The sequence below is a fragment of the Theropithecus gelada genome, chromosome 9 (genome assembly GCF_003255815.1).
Source record: "Theropithecus gelada isolate Dixy chromosome 9, Tgel_1.0, whole genome shotgun sequence".
Taxonomy (NCBI): Eukaryota; Metazoa; Chordata; class Mammalia; order Primates; family Cercopithecidae; genus Theropithecus; species Theropithecus gelada.
The window spans coordinates 109,014,562-109,028,871 of NC_037677.1; the positions used below are offsets into that span (position 1 = coordinate 109,014,562).

The 14,310-nt window shown below is 42.8% G+C and overlaps 1 protein-coding gene across 4 annotated transcripts in view; it reads left to right on the forward strand.

The window, feature by feature from the left end:
• The window catches only part of ACSL5 (acyl-CoA synthetase long chain family member 5), a 54,143-nt gene that overhangs the window by 13,563 nt on the left and 26,270 nt on the right, over positions 1–14,310 (forward strand). For 2 of the 4 annotated variants that reach the window (XM_025396632.1, XM_025396631.1), the window contains exons 2-3: positions 7,727–7,911; positions 11,421–11,529. In XM_025396632.1, the coding sequence (XP_025252417.1) occupies positions 7,756–7,911; positions 11,421–11,529 (265 nt within the window). In that variant the 5' untranslated portion in view covers positions 7,727–7,755. Of the gene's footprint in view, positions 1–6,060; positions 6,191–6,472; positions 6,534–7,726; positions 7,912–11,420; positions 11,530–14,310 lie in introns of those variants that run through there. The other 2 variants (XM_025396630.1, XM_025396633.1) reach the window with 2 other exon arrangements.

The window sequence follows — 14,310 nt, forward strand, 5'->3', positions numbered from 1 at the left end:
AATAGTGTAAAAGTGTTCCTATTTCTCCACATCCTCTCCAGCACCTGTTGTTTCCTGATGAAGGCAGATTTTTTAAAGCTTATCATTGCAATTTATATCTTTTTATCGCACACACAAAAAAATAGTTCTCCAGGCCTAAAAGCAAAGATAATTTGCTTTGTTGTCCTTAGACTTCCAGAAACTCAAGGTAACAGAATGATTTCTTTCTTCCCTTTTTTTTTTGAGACAGAGTCTTGCTCTGTCACCCCCCAGGCTGGAGTACAGTGATGTGATCTTGGCTCACTGCAACTTCTGCCTCCCAGGTTCAAGGAATTCTTGTGCCTGAGCCTCCCGAGTAGCTGGGATTACAGGCATGCACCACCATGCCCGGCTAACTTTTTGTATTTTTGGTAGAGACGGGGTTTCACCATGTTGGCCAGGCTGGTCTCGAACTCCTGGCCTTAAGTGATCTGCCCTCCTTGGCCTCCCAAAGTGCTGGGATTACAGGTGTGAGTCACCACTCTTAGTCCAGTATGATTTATTTCTTGGCTGGACTTTCTACCTACTTAAACCATGTAGATAACTTCATTCCAACTCTTCCAAGCCTGGAGGAGTAGATGGATCTTGAATGGTCCTTAATGTGTGTCAGAAATACACCCCTGTCACCATCCACCATCCCTATCCAATACCTTACCAAAGTATTTATTAGGGAGTAATCCTCTCCAGATTTGCCTGAATGACTTCTTATGATCTAAGATTTGGGAGTTTGAGGGTGGGGTGTTTGTACTGCAGGGAAAATGAGTTAACTGAGAGTATATGGAATAAGCAGTTGTGACCTAGAAAATGTTCATTTGCTCAACAACCACTTGTTGAAACTTTTTTTATGTGCCAGGCATGGTGAGGGCATGAGAGGCATGGCAGTAAACAAAATTAACATCTCTGTTCCAAAGAGAACATCAGCTCAGTGGGCACAATGAATGATAAGGAGCTAGGACTATATCCCAGTGAACAGTGTTGTGGAGAAGAGAACACAAAGTCCATGACACTGACTAGAAAGGAAAAGACAATATTCAATGAGTGATCAGAAACAGTGGGCCTCGGAGGAAGTGACGTTTGAGGTGAGGCCTGACTGCTCAGCAGTACACAAAAATTTCAGATCTGGGGAAATGTTCCAGGCAAAGAGAAGAGCAAATCCAGAGGCTCTGGGGTGGGAACAGACTTCAAAGAGGGTTTGAGTGGGATATACATAGGAAAAATGCAATCTTTTCAAAGATAGAGACTATCAAAAGAAAATGGTATTTAGCCAATAGGGATTGTATGAAAGATTCAGAGCAATAAACATAGTTGACCAAAAATTTAAATATTAGAGTAGAAGGAGCCATGTAGGACATTTATCCAAAGAAAAGGAGACTAAATGAAGACATGCTGCCCCAAGTCCACAAAGGGAAAAAAATTCAAAGCTGATTATGGGGTGATCATAACCTAGACACCAAGAATGGTCCAGGAAGTGTGCACAGAGGTGTGAAGGCAGAAGGCGTCCTTCAGCTAACTTGGGAATAAAACATGTTAGGAGCCAGGAGATGAGTGACTGTGGCTCCAGTCATCCATCCACAGGGAAGGGGAAGGCCCTGGAGTGGATCAAGGACAACGATGGTGGACAAATGGGTATCCTGGGGTCTGAGGCCAAGGCATGTCACCATCACCACATCAAAAAGTGGAGTAAGCCTTTTGACATGGGCTGTCCTGGAGTGTATTGTGGCTTGTTCAGCCATTTGTATATTACGTGAAACAGGAAATCCCAGATACAGCATGACAGAGCTCTCTTTCCTCTTTTCTTTACCACTGTTGTGCTTCTCCCTACCCTAGCCAGGAGTAATGTTAAAAGGAAGAGGAAATGACAGTCACGCCCACTGCTTGCAGGGGATCCTGTGGAGTGACTAAACTAGAACTGTAGTTTGAGTCACCCAGGACATGTGACAAAAGGGGGTGACTTTTTTTCCCCTTGTTTATTTGAACTTGGAAGTGTTAACAGATTCTAATAGTCAGAATGGTAACCAGAGCTTCCCACTCCTGTCATGGTTTGACCCAGGGGTCTCACCTTCTCTCAGGCCCTTAGTTTCTCCCCCTTAAACAGTGAGAGAGTTACATGATACAGTTGCAAATCCTCTCAGCACTAACCTTGTAAGGTTAAACATGTTTGAGTGTATTGGGCATTAAAAAGGAGACTATACACCAGGCGCAGTGGCTCACGCCTGTAATCCCAGCACTTTGGGAAGCTAAGGTGGGAAGATCACTTGAGCCCAGCAGTTCAGAACCAGCAGAGCGAGACCCCATATCTAAAAAAATATTGTTAATTGTAAAACAATAAAAATAAAAAGAGATTATCAAGATAGTAAAAAGACAACCTACAGAATGGAAGAAAATATTGCAAATCATCTCTCTGATAAGTGTTGTGTATATATACATATATGACCCAATTTTTACATGGGCAAAAGACTTGAGCAGACATTTCTTCAAAAAAGAAATACAAATGGCCAAGAAGCACATACAAAAATGATCAACATCCTTAGTCATTAGAGAAATGCAAATCAAACCCACAATGAGATGCCACTTCACACCTATTAGAATGGCTATTTAAATAGACAAACAAACAAAAAGAAAGTAGCAGTGTTAGGGAGAATGGAATGGAGAGAAATTGGAACCCTCTTACATTGCTGGTTGGATATAAAATGGTGCAGCTACTGTGGAAAACAGTTTGGTGGTTCCTCAAAAAGTTAAATATAAAATTAGCATTGACTCAGCAATTTCTCTCCTAGTTCTACACCCTAAAGAATTGGAAAAAGATATTCCAACAAAAACTGTATAGAAATGCCCATAATAGCTCTGTTCACAATATCAAAAGTAGAAACAACCCAAATATTCATCAACTGGTAGGTTGGTAGGTAGATAGATAGATAGATCGATAGATCGATAGATAGATAGAGTGTAGTCTATCCATACAATGGGATAACATTGAGCCATACGGCCGGGCGCGGTGGCTCAAGCCTGTAATCCCAGCACTTTGGGAGGCCGAGACGGGCGGATCACGAGGTCAGGAGATCGAGACCATCCTGGCTAAAATGGTGAAACCCCGTCTCTACTAAAAAATACAAAAAACTAGCCGGGTGAGGCGGCGGGCGCCTGTAGTCCCAGCTACTCGGGAGGCTGAGGCAGGAGAATGGCCTGAATCCGGGAGGCGGAGCTTGCAGTGAGCTGAGATCCGGCCACTGTACTCCAGCCTGGGCAACAGAGCAAGACTCCGTCTCAAAAAAAAAAAAAAAAAAAAAAAAAAAACATTGAGCCATAAAAAGAAACGAAGTACAGACATACTACCGCATGAATGAATCTTAAAATTATACTATGTAAAAGAAGTCAGACACAGAAGTCACATATGTGATTTCATTTATATGAAACATTTAGAATAGATAAATCCAAAGCAACAGAAAGCAGCCTAGTCCTTTCTCTAGAGGCTGGGCATTGAAGGGATTGGGAAATGACTGTTAACGTGTTCAGGATTTCTTATTTTATGGTGATGAAAATGTTTTGGAACTAAATAGATGTGATGGTTGCACAACATTGTGAATGTACTAAATACTGCCCGATTGTACATTTTAAAGTGGTTAGTTCTACATTATGTAAATTGTATCTCAATTTTTTAAAAAATTGAAGAAGGGCCGGGTGCAGTGGCTCACGCCTGTAATCCCAGCACTTTGGGAGGCCAAGGCGGGTGGATCACATGAGGTCAGGAGTTTGAGGCCAGCCTGGCCAACATGGTGAAACCCTCGTCTCTACTAAAAATGCAAAAAATTAGATGGGCATGGTGCTGGGCAACTGTAATCCCAGCTACTCAGGAGACTGAGGCAGGAGAATCGCCTGAACCCGACAGGCAGAGGTTGTAGTCAGTCGAGATCACACCACTGCACTCCAGCCAGACTCTGCCTCAAAAAAAAAAAAAAAATTTTGAGGAAGGAACCATGTGAAATTCTGTGCACCTCCTACTTGAGTTGGATACTTGGTCAGTGGTAGCAAACTAAGTAAGCTATTTCCATTGACAAATACAAATAAATCCTTCCTCATTGTCTTCCTCAAATAAAATCCCTTGCCAGTATAGGCAAGGTACTCTCATTCTCGTGAAACTGTGGCTTTGAAATGTGTAAATATCTCCCTTGTTTGTAATGAAGTGGTCAGTCTTGTTCTATTTGTGGGCAATATGATTGAAGTCTGTCTCCAAGGAGTAGTCAAACATTAACAGACCGTGATCCAAATTAAACTACGAAATGTGTTCTCGTTTATCCCATGCCAGACCCTTAAAAATGGATGTTAGTTAAAATTGAGGTTTCACAAAAATGCAGTCTTCTGGGTTTTCTGGGAGTGGGGGACAGAATTCTGACAATCTGTGACCCATAGTATTGTTACTATGTGGTAACAATCACCTGAGATTGACAGCAAGTGCCCCAATGAGACTGGCCATAGATTCTCTGTCCGTTTTCTCCTCTATGTATTACCAGTCAGGTTATTCACTCTTCTTCCTGACCCCACCCGCACGTCACCACAACTGAAAAGAAATTCAATTTTTAGACCCTAATTCAAAGACATTTTTTGCAAAGTCTCCTATTAAAATATAAATGTGCCATCTGGAAGAAGAGGGCAGAAATCCTTAGTGCAACCATTTTTTCCCATAGTTGAACAGGAGGGTGTTGGTAAGGATCTCTTCATTTGTGGGTGGGATTGAGGCAGAGGGGAAAAGCCCAGATAAAATATCACCAGTCTGGGGTGGTCATGGTGGCTCACACCTGTAATCCCAGCACTTCGGGAGGCCAAGGTAGGAGGACCGCTTGAGCCCAGGAGTTTGAAACCAGCCTGGGCAGCATGGTGAGGCTGTGTCTTTACAAAAAATTAAAGAATTGGCTGGGCGCAGTGGCTCACACCTGTAATCCCAGCACTTTGGGAGGCCAAGGCGGGCGGATCACGAGGTCAGGAGATCGAGACCATCCTGGCTAACACGGTGAAACCCCGTCTCTACTACAAAAATACAAAAAAACTAGCCGGGCGAGGTGGCGGGCACCTGTAGTCCCAGCTACTCGGGAGGCTGAGGCAGGAGAATGGCGTGAACCCAGGAGGCGGAGCTTGCAGTGAGCGGAGATCGCGCCACTGCACTCCAGCCTGGGCGACAGAGCAAGACTCTGTCTCGAAAAAAAAAAAAATACTACAGAATTAACTGGGTGTGGTGGCACACACCTGTGGTCCCAGTTACTCAGGAGGCTGAGGTGGGAGGTTCACCTGAGCCCACAAGGTTGAGGCTGCAGTGAGCCAGAATTGTGCCACTGCACTCCAGCCTGGGCAACAGAGTAAGACCCTATCTCAAACATATATATATATATCTCTCCAGTCTTGTCACAATATCCCAGCCTGCAGGGGGTGGCTGGTGGCGGACTGGATGGGAGAGCACAAAACAGGCATAGGCTTCTCCTCCCCTTTAGCACTGCCACCTGCTTTTTCATCTTTTTCTTTTCTTTTTTTTTTTTTTTTGAGACGGAGTCTCGCTCTGTAGCCCAGGCTGAAGTGCAGTGGCCAGATCTCAGCTCACTGCAAGCTCCGCCTCCTGGGTCCACGCCATTCTCCTGCCTCAGCCTCCTGAGTAGCTGGGACTACAGGTGCCCGCCACCTTGCCCGGCTAGTTTTTTTTTTTTTTGTATTTTTTAGTAGAGACGGGGTTTCTCCGTGTTAGCTAGGATGGTCTCGATCTCCTGACCTCGTGATCCACCTGTCTCGGCCTCCCAAAGTGCTGGGATTACAGGCTTGAGCCACCACGCCCGGCCCCTGCTTTTTCAATTTCACAATCTTCCCTGAGGCAGTCCCCCTTCTCTGCCTGGGCTTTATGGCTAGCTTTTGAATGCTTTTGCATCCTGGAGTGCCACCTCATCATACAAGCCCAGGTAAGGCTGAATTCCAAAAATCCCAGCTTTCAGAATCCTGCCAGGTGGTCGGTCACAGTGGCACACTTGTTATTATGTAACCTAGCACCTGTGGGACTTTGCTTTTATTTTTGTTTTGACTTCTTTCTCTCCCCTTGAATGCAATATGGAAAGAACCAAGGAGTTGAGGACTATTATCCCAATTTCTGAAAGTTCAGTTTTCTCCTGTAAAATGGAAAAGGACTCTCCAAAGTCAGGTAATAACTAATCAAGGGGCAGAAAGATAGTAAGAGTGGTCCAGGATTTCTTGTGACTGTTCCTGCCCCCACACAAAATTCCTGCACCTTGTGGCCTTTCTCAGACTACAGTGAAGTGTGTTTCCCTTGTTAAAGAAGTTTCCAGGTGGCAGCTAATGGCAGCTGTCCAAAGCTCTAAGGGCAACTGTGATCTTCATCTGATCCAACTTTTAATTGAGCTTGCTTTGTTCTTTTGATTTTCAGTGGGCATGTGCGGCCTCATCTCTGAGCTATTGTTTCATCAGGCATTGCAGTAAACTTTGAAGAATGCAAATTCTGAGCTTCATGTGCTGTCACCTGTAAGGTGCTAGACACATTCAATCCCCTTGAATTCTGTGACTAGAACCTATAAGAAAAAGTGAATTGGCTTTTTGTAGATGTTCATAGAGAAGTAGCAATAGGGAATGATGGGTGGTGAATTTGGACAAGTCACTTTATCCCACAGCGTTCATTTCCACTTCTGTGAAATACTACTTTATAGTGTTGTTTGGCCTAAATTAAACAAACCATGCAAAAAGCCCAGCCCTATGCCTGGCATACAGTAAGTGCTCATGTGTTTGCTGCTATTATATTCTCCTAATCCTGTTTGAAAACTGTGAGGCAGCAACTTTCCAGGAAAAGATGGCTTCGATGAGGGTATGTTCCCAAGACCTACCCGAAAGTAGTCGCTCCTATTAGAGTAGTTTGAAGCTGAACTTGGCTGAAAACTATAAGAAAGGCTGGGTTGGGGGAAGCCTTTGTTGCTTTTAGTTTCTTGAGATCTCTTCTTGACCTAACTCTTCAATGCTTGCCACGTGTCACCCATTCTCCAGCACTGTTTCTGTGCACCTGACTGACGTTTGCCTCATAGTAAAATGATTCCTCTGGGCTCCCTGGGGGAGAGAATGTTGGGCATAGCAAGCTGTAATGCTGTTGATCTCGGAAACCCTTCCGATGCTCCAAAAAATAAAGCAATGAGCAAGACATATCTAGCTAGCAGGAAATACCCTTCATACAAAATGGTTAATTTCTAAAACCTGTGGCATCACATCGACTGATCTCTTCTGTTTGGTTTATATGGGGGAAAGCCAGCTGGAAGAGTCCTTCCTGACCCGTGGTCTGCCTGGGCAGAGGAGGTACTGTCCTCTGACCACCAGGTTCTGTTGGGTCTAGCAGGCTGCCTTCTTCCAGGCTTTGTACACCAACATTAAAAGGGCAGTCATTTCTCAAAATTGTCTGGGAAATGATTAACTTGTTTCCTTTGATCCTTCCTGCTTTGTGTGAGGACAGTCAAGTAGCAGGGGTGGAGAATGTGTTCTATTATTTTCAACAGTGCTAAGTAAACAATGGGGGAAATTCTGCTACTAGAGAGGTACAACTCTATTTGAGGGTTTGAAGGCGTGTGTGTGTGTGTGTGTGTGTGTGTGTGTGTGTGTCCTTCTGTAAACACAGAGCTATTGAGTACAAAAATATGGCCGTTTCCTCTAAATTTTCTTTCCCCTGTTTTTTTTTTTTAAGGTCTGAATTTCCTGCTGCTATTCACAAAGATGCTTTTTATCTTCAACTTTTTGTTTTCCCCACTTCCAACCCCGGCATTGATCTGCATCCTGACATTTGGAGCTGCCATCTTCCTGTGGCTGATCACCAGACCTCAACCCGTCTTACCTCTTCTTGACCTGAACAATCAGTCTGTGGGAATTGAGGTAATTTACCAGTCATCCTTTTAGTTTGTTAACCTTCATCAAACTCAAACTGTAACTCCAAACCTAGGGATAACTCTTGAAGGGGATTGGGTGTGGCATGGGAAAGCTTTCATGTTACTGATCAACAGGCAATATACAAATTTAAACTTCTATTACTGGCACATTTTCTTTTGTAATAAGGAAGGTTGTTGTATGATGTCAGTAATCTAGATTGGAGTTGGCAAACTATAGCCATGAACAAAATCCATCTTTTTTTGTGCATCTGGCAAGTAAAGAATAGTTTTTACCTTTTTTAAGGGATGAGTTAAAAACAAAAATGGGCAAGATGAGGCATGTCCCACAAAGCCTAAAGTGTTTGCTATCTAGCCCTTTACACAAGTAATTTGACAACCCATGATCTAAATAATAGTGTCAGAACTTTGGGGACAGAAGAACATTTTCATCGAGATACCCAGTGTCTGAGAACAATTAAGCCGTTTCCTCCAGTTAAATTCTAGCTTTGAGTTAAATTTATTTTTCTGAAAACTATAGAAATTGAACTAGGCTGACTCCCCTGGCTTTCAGCAAATTCCCCAGCTTCCTACATCTATGAACAAATTGAAAGTTCCAACAATGTTCTCATTTCTCCTTCCTTCTGCGCCCATGAATATCTTCATCTGTTTTCATTTTCTACCCTCTTCAGAGGAAAAAAAGCATTCCTGTTCCTTCACAAGGCTAACTTCTTCTGTTCTTTTTACAGTCTTCTTTCTCCAAGATAGAGGGAATCTTACTCCAAGCTACCTCTACTCTCCAGCTCCTCTCCCACCTGTGGGTACCTCTGCATGTTCAATGTCTTCATTGACATCTTCTTGTCCCGCTGCATTCCACCACCACCTCTCACTCCTTTCCTTTCCCACCAGAGTTCTTTGAGAGTAGTTTGCATATTGATTTCCTCTTCTGAACTTCAACCCACTGAGATCTGACTGTTTACCACTACTATCTCCTCCACAGTGCTCTCAATCACTCATAACCTAACTTCCAAATTCAATGGCGTCTCTTTCAGCTTTCCTCTCGTTTGACTTGAGACTTCTTTCTTGAAACTCCTCCTTTTGCCTTTTATGATATCCTTCCATGAGATTTCTTCCTAATTTCAAGACAGTCTTTCTTTGTCACTTGGGTTCTTTCCTCTCCTCATACTAGGGTTTTATTCTCAGCATCTCTTGATTCCTCTGCAGCAGGGGTTGGCAGACATATTCTGTAAAGGCCAGGCAGTAAATGGTATAGAATTTGCAGATCACATGGGCTCTTTTGCATCGACTCAATACTGACTGCTGTTGTAGAATAAGAGTACAGTATCAGACAACATGTAAACTAATGAGCGTGACTGTGTTCCGATAAAAGTTTACTTATAAAGGCAGGTGGTAGGCCAGATTCAGTGTGCGGATTATAGTCTGCCAAACCCTCATCTAAATTCTCACAGCTGAGAAAATATCTCCTTTTTTATGACTTGAAAATGTGCCTAAGTCTGTGACACTGAAATCTGATTTTCTATTCTGACCTCAGTGATACTTAAGTAACTTAAGCTCTCCAGGTCGCTTTATGCATGTTTTCTCCCTTCTCTCTCTCTCACACACACACACGCACATGCACACGCACACTCACACACACCTTCTTTCCTATTCTATTTCAGTTAAATGTATATCTTTTTACCCAGTTGCCAAAGTTAAGAGTCTGAAACATCTTGGATTCTTCCTTCCTTGCACTAGGCACGTAAACAGACAGCAAGACCCTGTATTCCTTCACTAGACAAGGAGCTTTATTTATGCTATTTTTGTCTTAATGTGATAGCCCATGGAAATTTTCCCTGATGTCCTAGACTAAGTCAGATCTCTTGTTACAGCCTCGTGTATTTTCCTGTACTTTTATAGCTCCACTTTGGATACTAATTTACATTGTTGAATGCTTATTTAATTGTTGCCTTTTCTTCTCTAGATGAAACTTCATGAGGGTTGGACCACTGGACCACACCTGGAGTGCCTATTGTAGCTCCAGGGTCCATCCCAGGGCCCTGATCCTGTAGCTCCAGCTGACATTTCTAGATGGATTCTTAGCTACTCCCTTTTTCTTTTTCTTTTTTTTTTTTCTTTTTTTCTTTTTTTTTTTAAGAGGAATTCTTTCTCTTGTCCCCCAGGCTGGAGTGCAAATGGTGGGATCTTGGCTCACTGCAACCTCTGCTTCCCAGGTTCAAGCAATTCTCCTGCCTCAGCCTCCTGAGTAGCTGGGATTACAGGTGCCCGCCACTACACCTGGCTAATTTTTGTATTTTTAGTATAGAGGGGGTTTCACCATGTTGGCCAGGCTGGTCTTGAACTCCTGACCTCCGATGATCTGCCCACTTTGGCATCTCAAAGTGCTGAAATTATAGGCATGAGCCACAGCGCCCAGCCAGCTAACCCCTTTTTCTTGAATACACCGTCCTCTAGCTGCCCACCCAACTCTGTGCTGCGTTTTCTTACCTCCATGCCTTTGCTCAGGCTGTTTCTCCACTCTGGAATTTTCTTTTTTCTCCTTTACCCTACCCAAATGATATCTTTTTGCCAAATGCCTACTTGTCTTAGAAGTCTGTATTGAAATACCATTTCTTCTCTGTAATCTTTCTGCTTAATACAGCACTGGTGCTTCATTTCCCCCACAAATCCATTTCCTCCAAACTCATTACAGCATGTACATCATGGTATTATATTTCCATTTTTTCCTTATGACCTACTCATACTCCAACAACCCTAGTGTATGAGGTGCTTAAGGTCAGCTATTTTATCTTAACTCACATCTACAGTATTTACAGACTACCTAGAACACATAGTATACATTCAGTAGAAGTTTAAACTCGATACTATAAAAAAGACATAAAACTATACATATCATCTCTCCTCCATATGCATACACAGATGGATGCCAGGAGGGTTACCAAAAACATAACAGTGGCAATCTCTGGGTGGGATTACAGATCTACTTTTCTTAAGCCTTTATTACAGTTTTGTATTTTCTCTTTTTTTTTCTGAGACGGAGTCTAGCTCCATTGCCCAGGCTGGAGTGCAGTGGCACGATCTTGCCTCACTGCAACCTCTGCCTCCCCAGTTCAAGCAATTCTCCTGTCTCAGCTTCCCAAGTAGCTGGGACTACAGGCATCTGCCACCACGCCTGGCTAATTTTTGTATTTTTAGTAGAGATGGGGTTTCACATTGTTGGTCAGGCTGGTCTCAAACTCCTGACCTCCACCCGCCTCGGCCTCTCAAAGTGCTGGGATTACAGGCGTGAGCCACTGAGCCCAGCCTCTTTCCTATTTTCTAAAATGTCTACAATGTAAATATACTATGATTTGGGGATTTTTAAAAATCAATTGACTAGCAAAGAGAACATTCCCGTGACCTCAAAATCAGCATTTATGGTCTCTTTAATTCAATTCATAAAGGTTTTGGAAAGAGTGAGGGGAGACTTGGACTTCGCCTAAACTTGGTCTTGTGTCCTAGGGAGGAGCGCGGAAGGGTATTTCCCAGAAGAACAATGACCTAATAAGTCACTGCTTCTCAGATGCCACGACTATGTATGAGGTTTTCCAAAGAGGACTCGCTATATCTGGTAAGCCTGGTGGTCTGTCCTTGCCTGAAGAAGACAAGGTGGGGTCTGTGGCACATCTCTCTTTCTCTGTCTCACTTCTAAAACCCCAGCTATTTAGATGCAGTGATCCAAATAGAATCGCAACATGCAAAATAGAGGCAGCATTAGAACACGGTATCAGGATGGGTGTTGGAACCAGTGTAAGACAGACTTAGGTTTGAAGCCTGGTTCTTCCATTTCCACCTTCATAACCTTATGCAAACCACTTTGCTTCTCTGAATCTGTTTCTCAACACAAGAAGAACGTCCCTGCCAAAACTGTTGTTAAAGGGTCAAGGAGATAATAATAGAGGACAGTGTCTTTAACTCACTAGTACCTCATATTTGTTTAGAAACATGCCTTTCATTAATGCAATTCCCTGCATTTACAGATAGACAATCTGAGCCAGGACTAGCAGTCCAGGACTCCTGATATCTTACATTGTCCTTGACTCTGATACCATCCTACTGGCCCAAGTTACCACTTCTTTGGACTTTTTCAGAGACTACCAAATGGGCTTTGACACATTCATTTGGAATACATCAAGCCTTAATATTTATATCTTATATCATTGAACATAATGCCTGGCACACACACGTTTACTTTTAAAAGCTACTGGCTTATAGCTCCTTCTGTGCCTTTGGTCTTTTGGGTGACATTCTGGTCATGTAACTTTTATTTGTTCCTTGACTTCTGTGTGTTAACTAACACTAAGAGGATATTCATAACCAACTCCTGTCAAGTGTTAACTATACAATAACTACTGTACATATATTACTTCATTTTCCCTAAACCGTAGAGATTAGTTACCATCATTGCCATTTTTAAAGATGAGGACCCAGACTCACAGTTTCAAGACCATTACCAAGGTCGAACTAGAAAATGTCAGAGCTGATAGGAAAATCTAAGTGTGTCTGTTTGACTAGGTTGTTCTATTTTAGGTTGGCTCTTAAGTGTTTTATAAAAGTAGCAACTCCTCCAGACAATTAAAGATTTATTATCAAGAAAACATCTATCTGAAGACTCCCCTGGGGCCTGTGCTTAGTATATCTGGTTCCAAATCAGCATTTATTTATAGACTCCATGCAAATAACAAATAAAAACAAACCAAACATCAGTTCGTTTACTTCTCTGGCAATTTAAGATAGTATATGTCTAATACAGTATAATTTCCTTTGGGATTTTTTCTTTTTTTTTTTCAGAGACAGGATCTTCCTCTCTCACCCAGGCTGGAGTGCAGTGGTGTGATGGAATATAGCTCACTACAACTTCAAACTCTGGGACTCAAGCAATCCTCCCACCTCAACTTCTCAAGTAGCCAGGACTACAGGCATGTGCTGCCACACCTGGCTAAATTTATTTTTTCTTTTTTCTTTTTTTTTGAGACGGAGTCTTGCTCTGTTGCCCAGGCTGGAGTGCTGTGGCGCGATCTTGGCTCACTACAACCTCAGCCTCCCAGGTTCAAGCAATTCTCTGCCTCAGCCTCCCGAGTAGCTGGGATTACAGGCGCCTGCCACCGTGCCTGGCTGATTTTTGTATTTTTAGTAGAGATGGGGTTTCACCATCTTGGCCAGGCTGGTCCTGAATTCCTGACCTTGTGATCTACCTGCCTTGATCTCCCAAAGTGCTGGGATTACAGGCGTGAACCACCACGCCTGGCCTACACCTGGTTAATTTTTTAATTTTTAAATTTTTTATAGAGACAAGGTCTCACTATGTTGCCCAAGCTAGTCTCAAACTGACTTCAAGAGATAACCCCCTCCCTGACTCCAGCCTCACAAAGTACTGGGATTACAGGAATGGGCCACTATGCCCAGCTCTAGTGATTTTCTGTTTTTAGGAGTTTTCTTTATTGATGATGTGTTGTTATTGTGACTAAAACAAGCCATTTAGCATGTGATATGTGGCACATGAGATATATAATTTAGGATTTTTTGAATACTAAATCCTAAAGCAATACTGTTAAAATGGCTTCTCATGGAAGCAGGCATGAGAAATCTGGTGTGGCTACTTACATAGAAAAATGATAGCCGGGCATAGTGGTGGTGCTTGTAATCCCAGCTACTTGGGAGGCTGAGGCAGGATAATCGCTTGAACCTGGGAAGTGGAGGTTGCAGTGAGCCGAGATCGTGCCACTGCACTTCAGCCTGGGTGACACAGGGACACTGTGTCTCAAAAAAAATAAAAAAAGAAAAATGACACTTCTGGGCCTATCTGGGGTTGAATACATGAGCCTTAGCTAGTAGTTTGTTTATCTTGAGAATCACTTGGGGCTGTTGTTTAAAATGTATATCTTCTGGTTACACTTTAGGTTCACTGAATTAAATTTCCAGATAATGAAACCTAAAGATCCTCAAGAAGCTTTGTATTTTTAGCAAAGCTTCCAGGAGATTCTGTATACCAGAGTTGGAATTCTACTTAGTATAGAGTGACAACTTTGCCAAGAATTTGTTAATGGATGGGCTGTTTGCAGATGGCCACAGCTTAGAACAAACAGGTCTGAGTTGACTAAGTTAATGAAAGACTAGGCTGTTGCCTGGTCAGGCATTTGGCTAGTAGGTTGAAGCTGATCAAGTCACAGAGTTTAATGAGACCTGAGTTGTTGCCCCTTTGGGACAATTATTTGACTTGTTCCTTAGACACCAGCCTCTGCTAGCATTTTTATCAATCAAGAAGTGATAAGATACAGTATAATTCATTCCTTCCTTCCTTCCTTCCTTCCTTCCTTCCTTCCTTCCTTCCTTCCTTCCTTCCTTCCTTCCT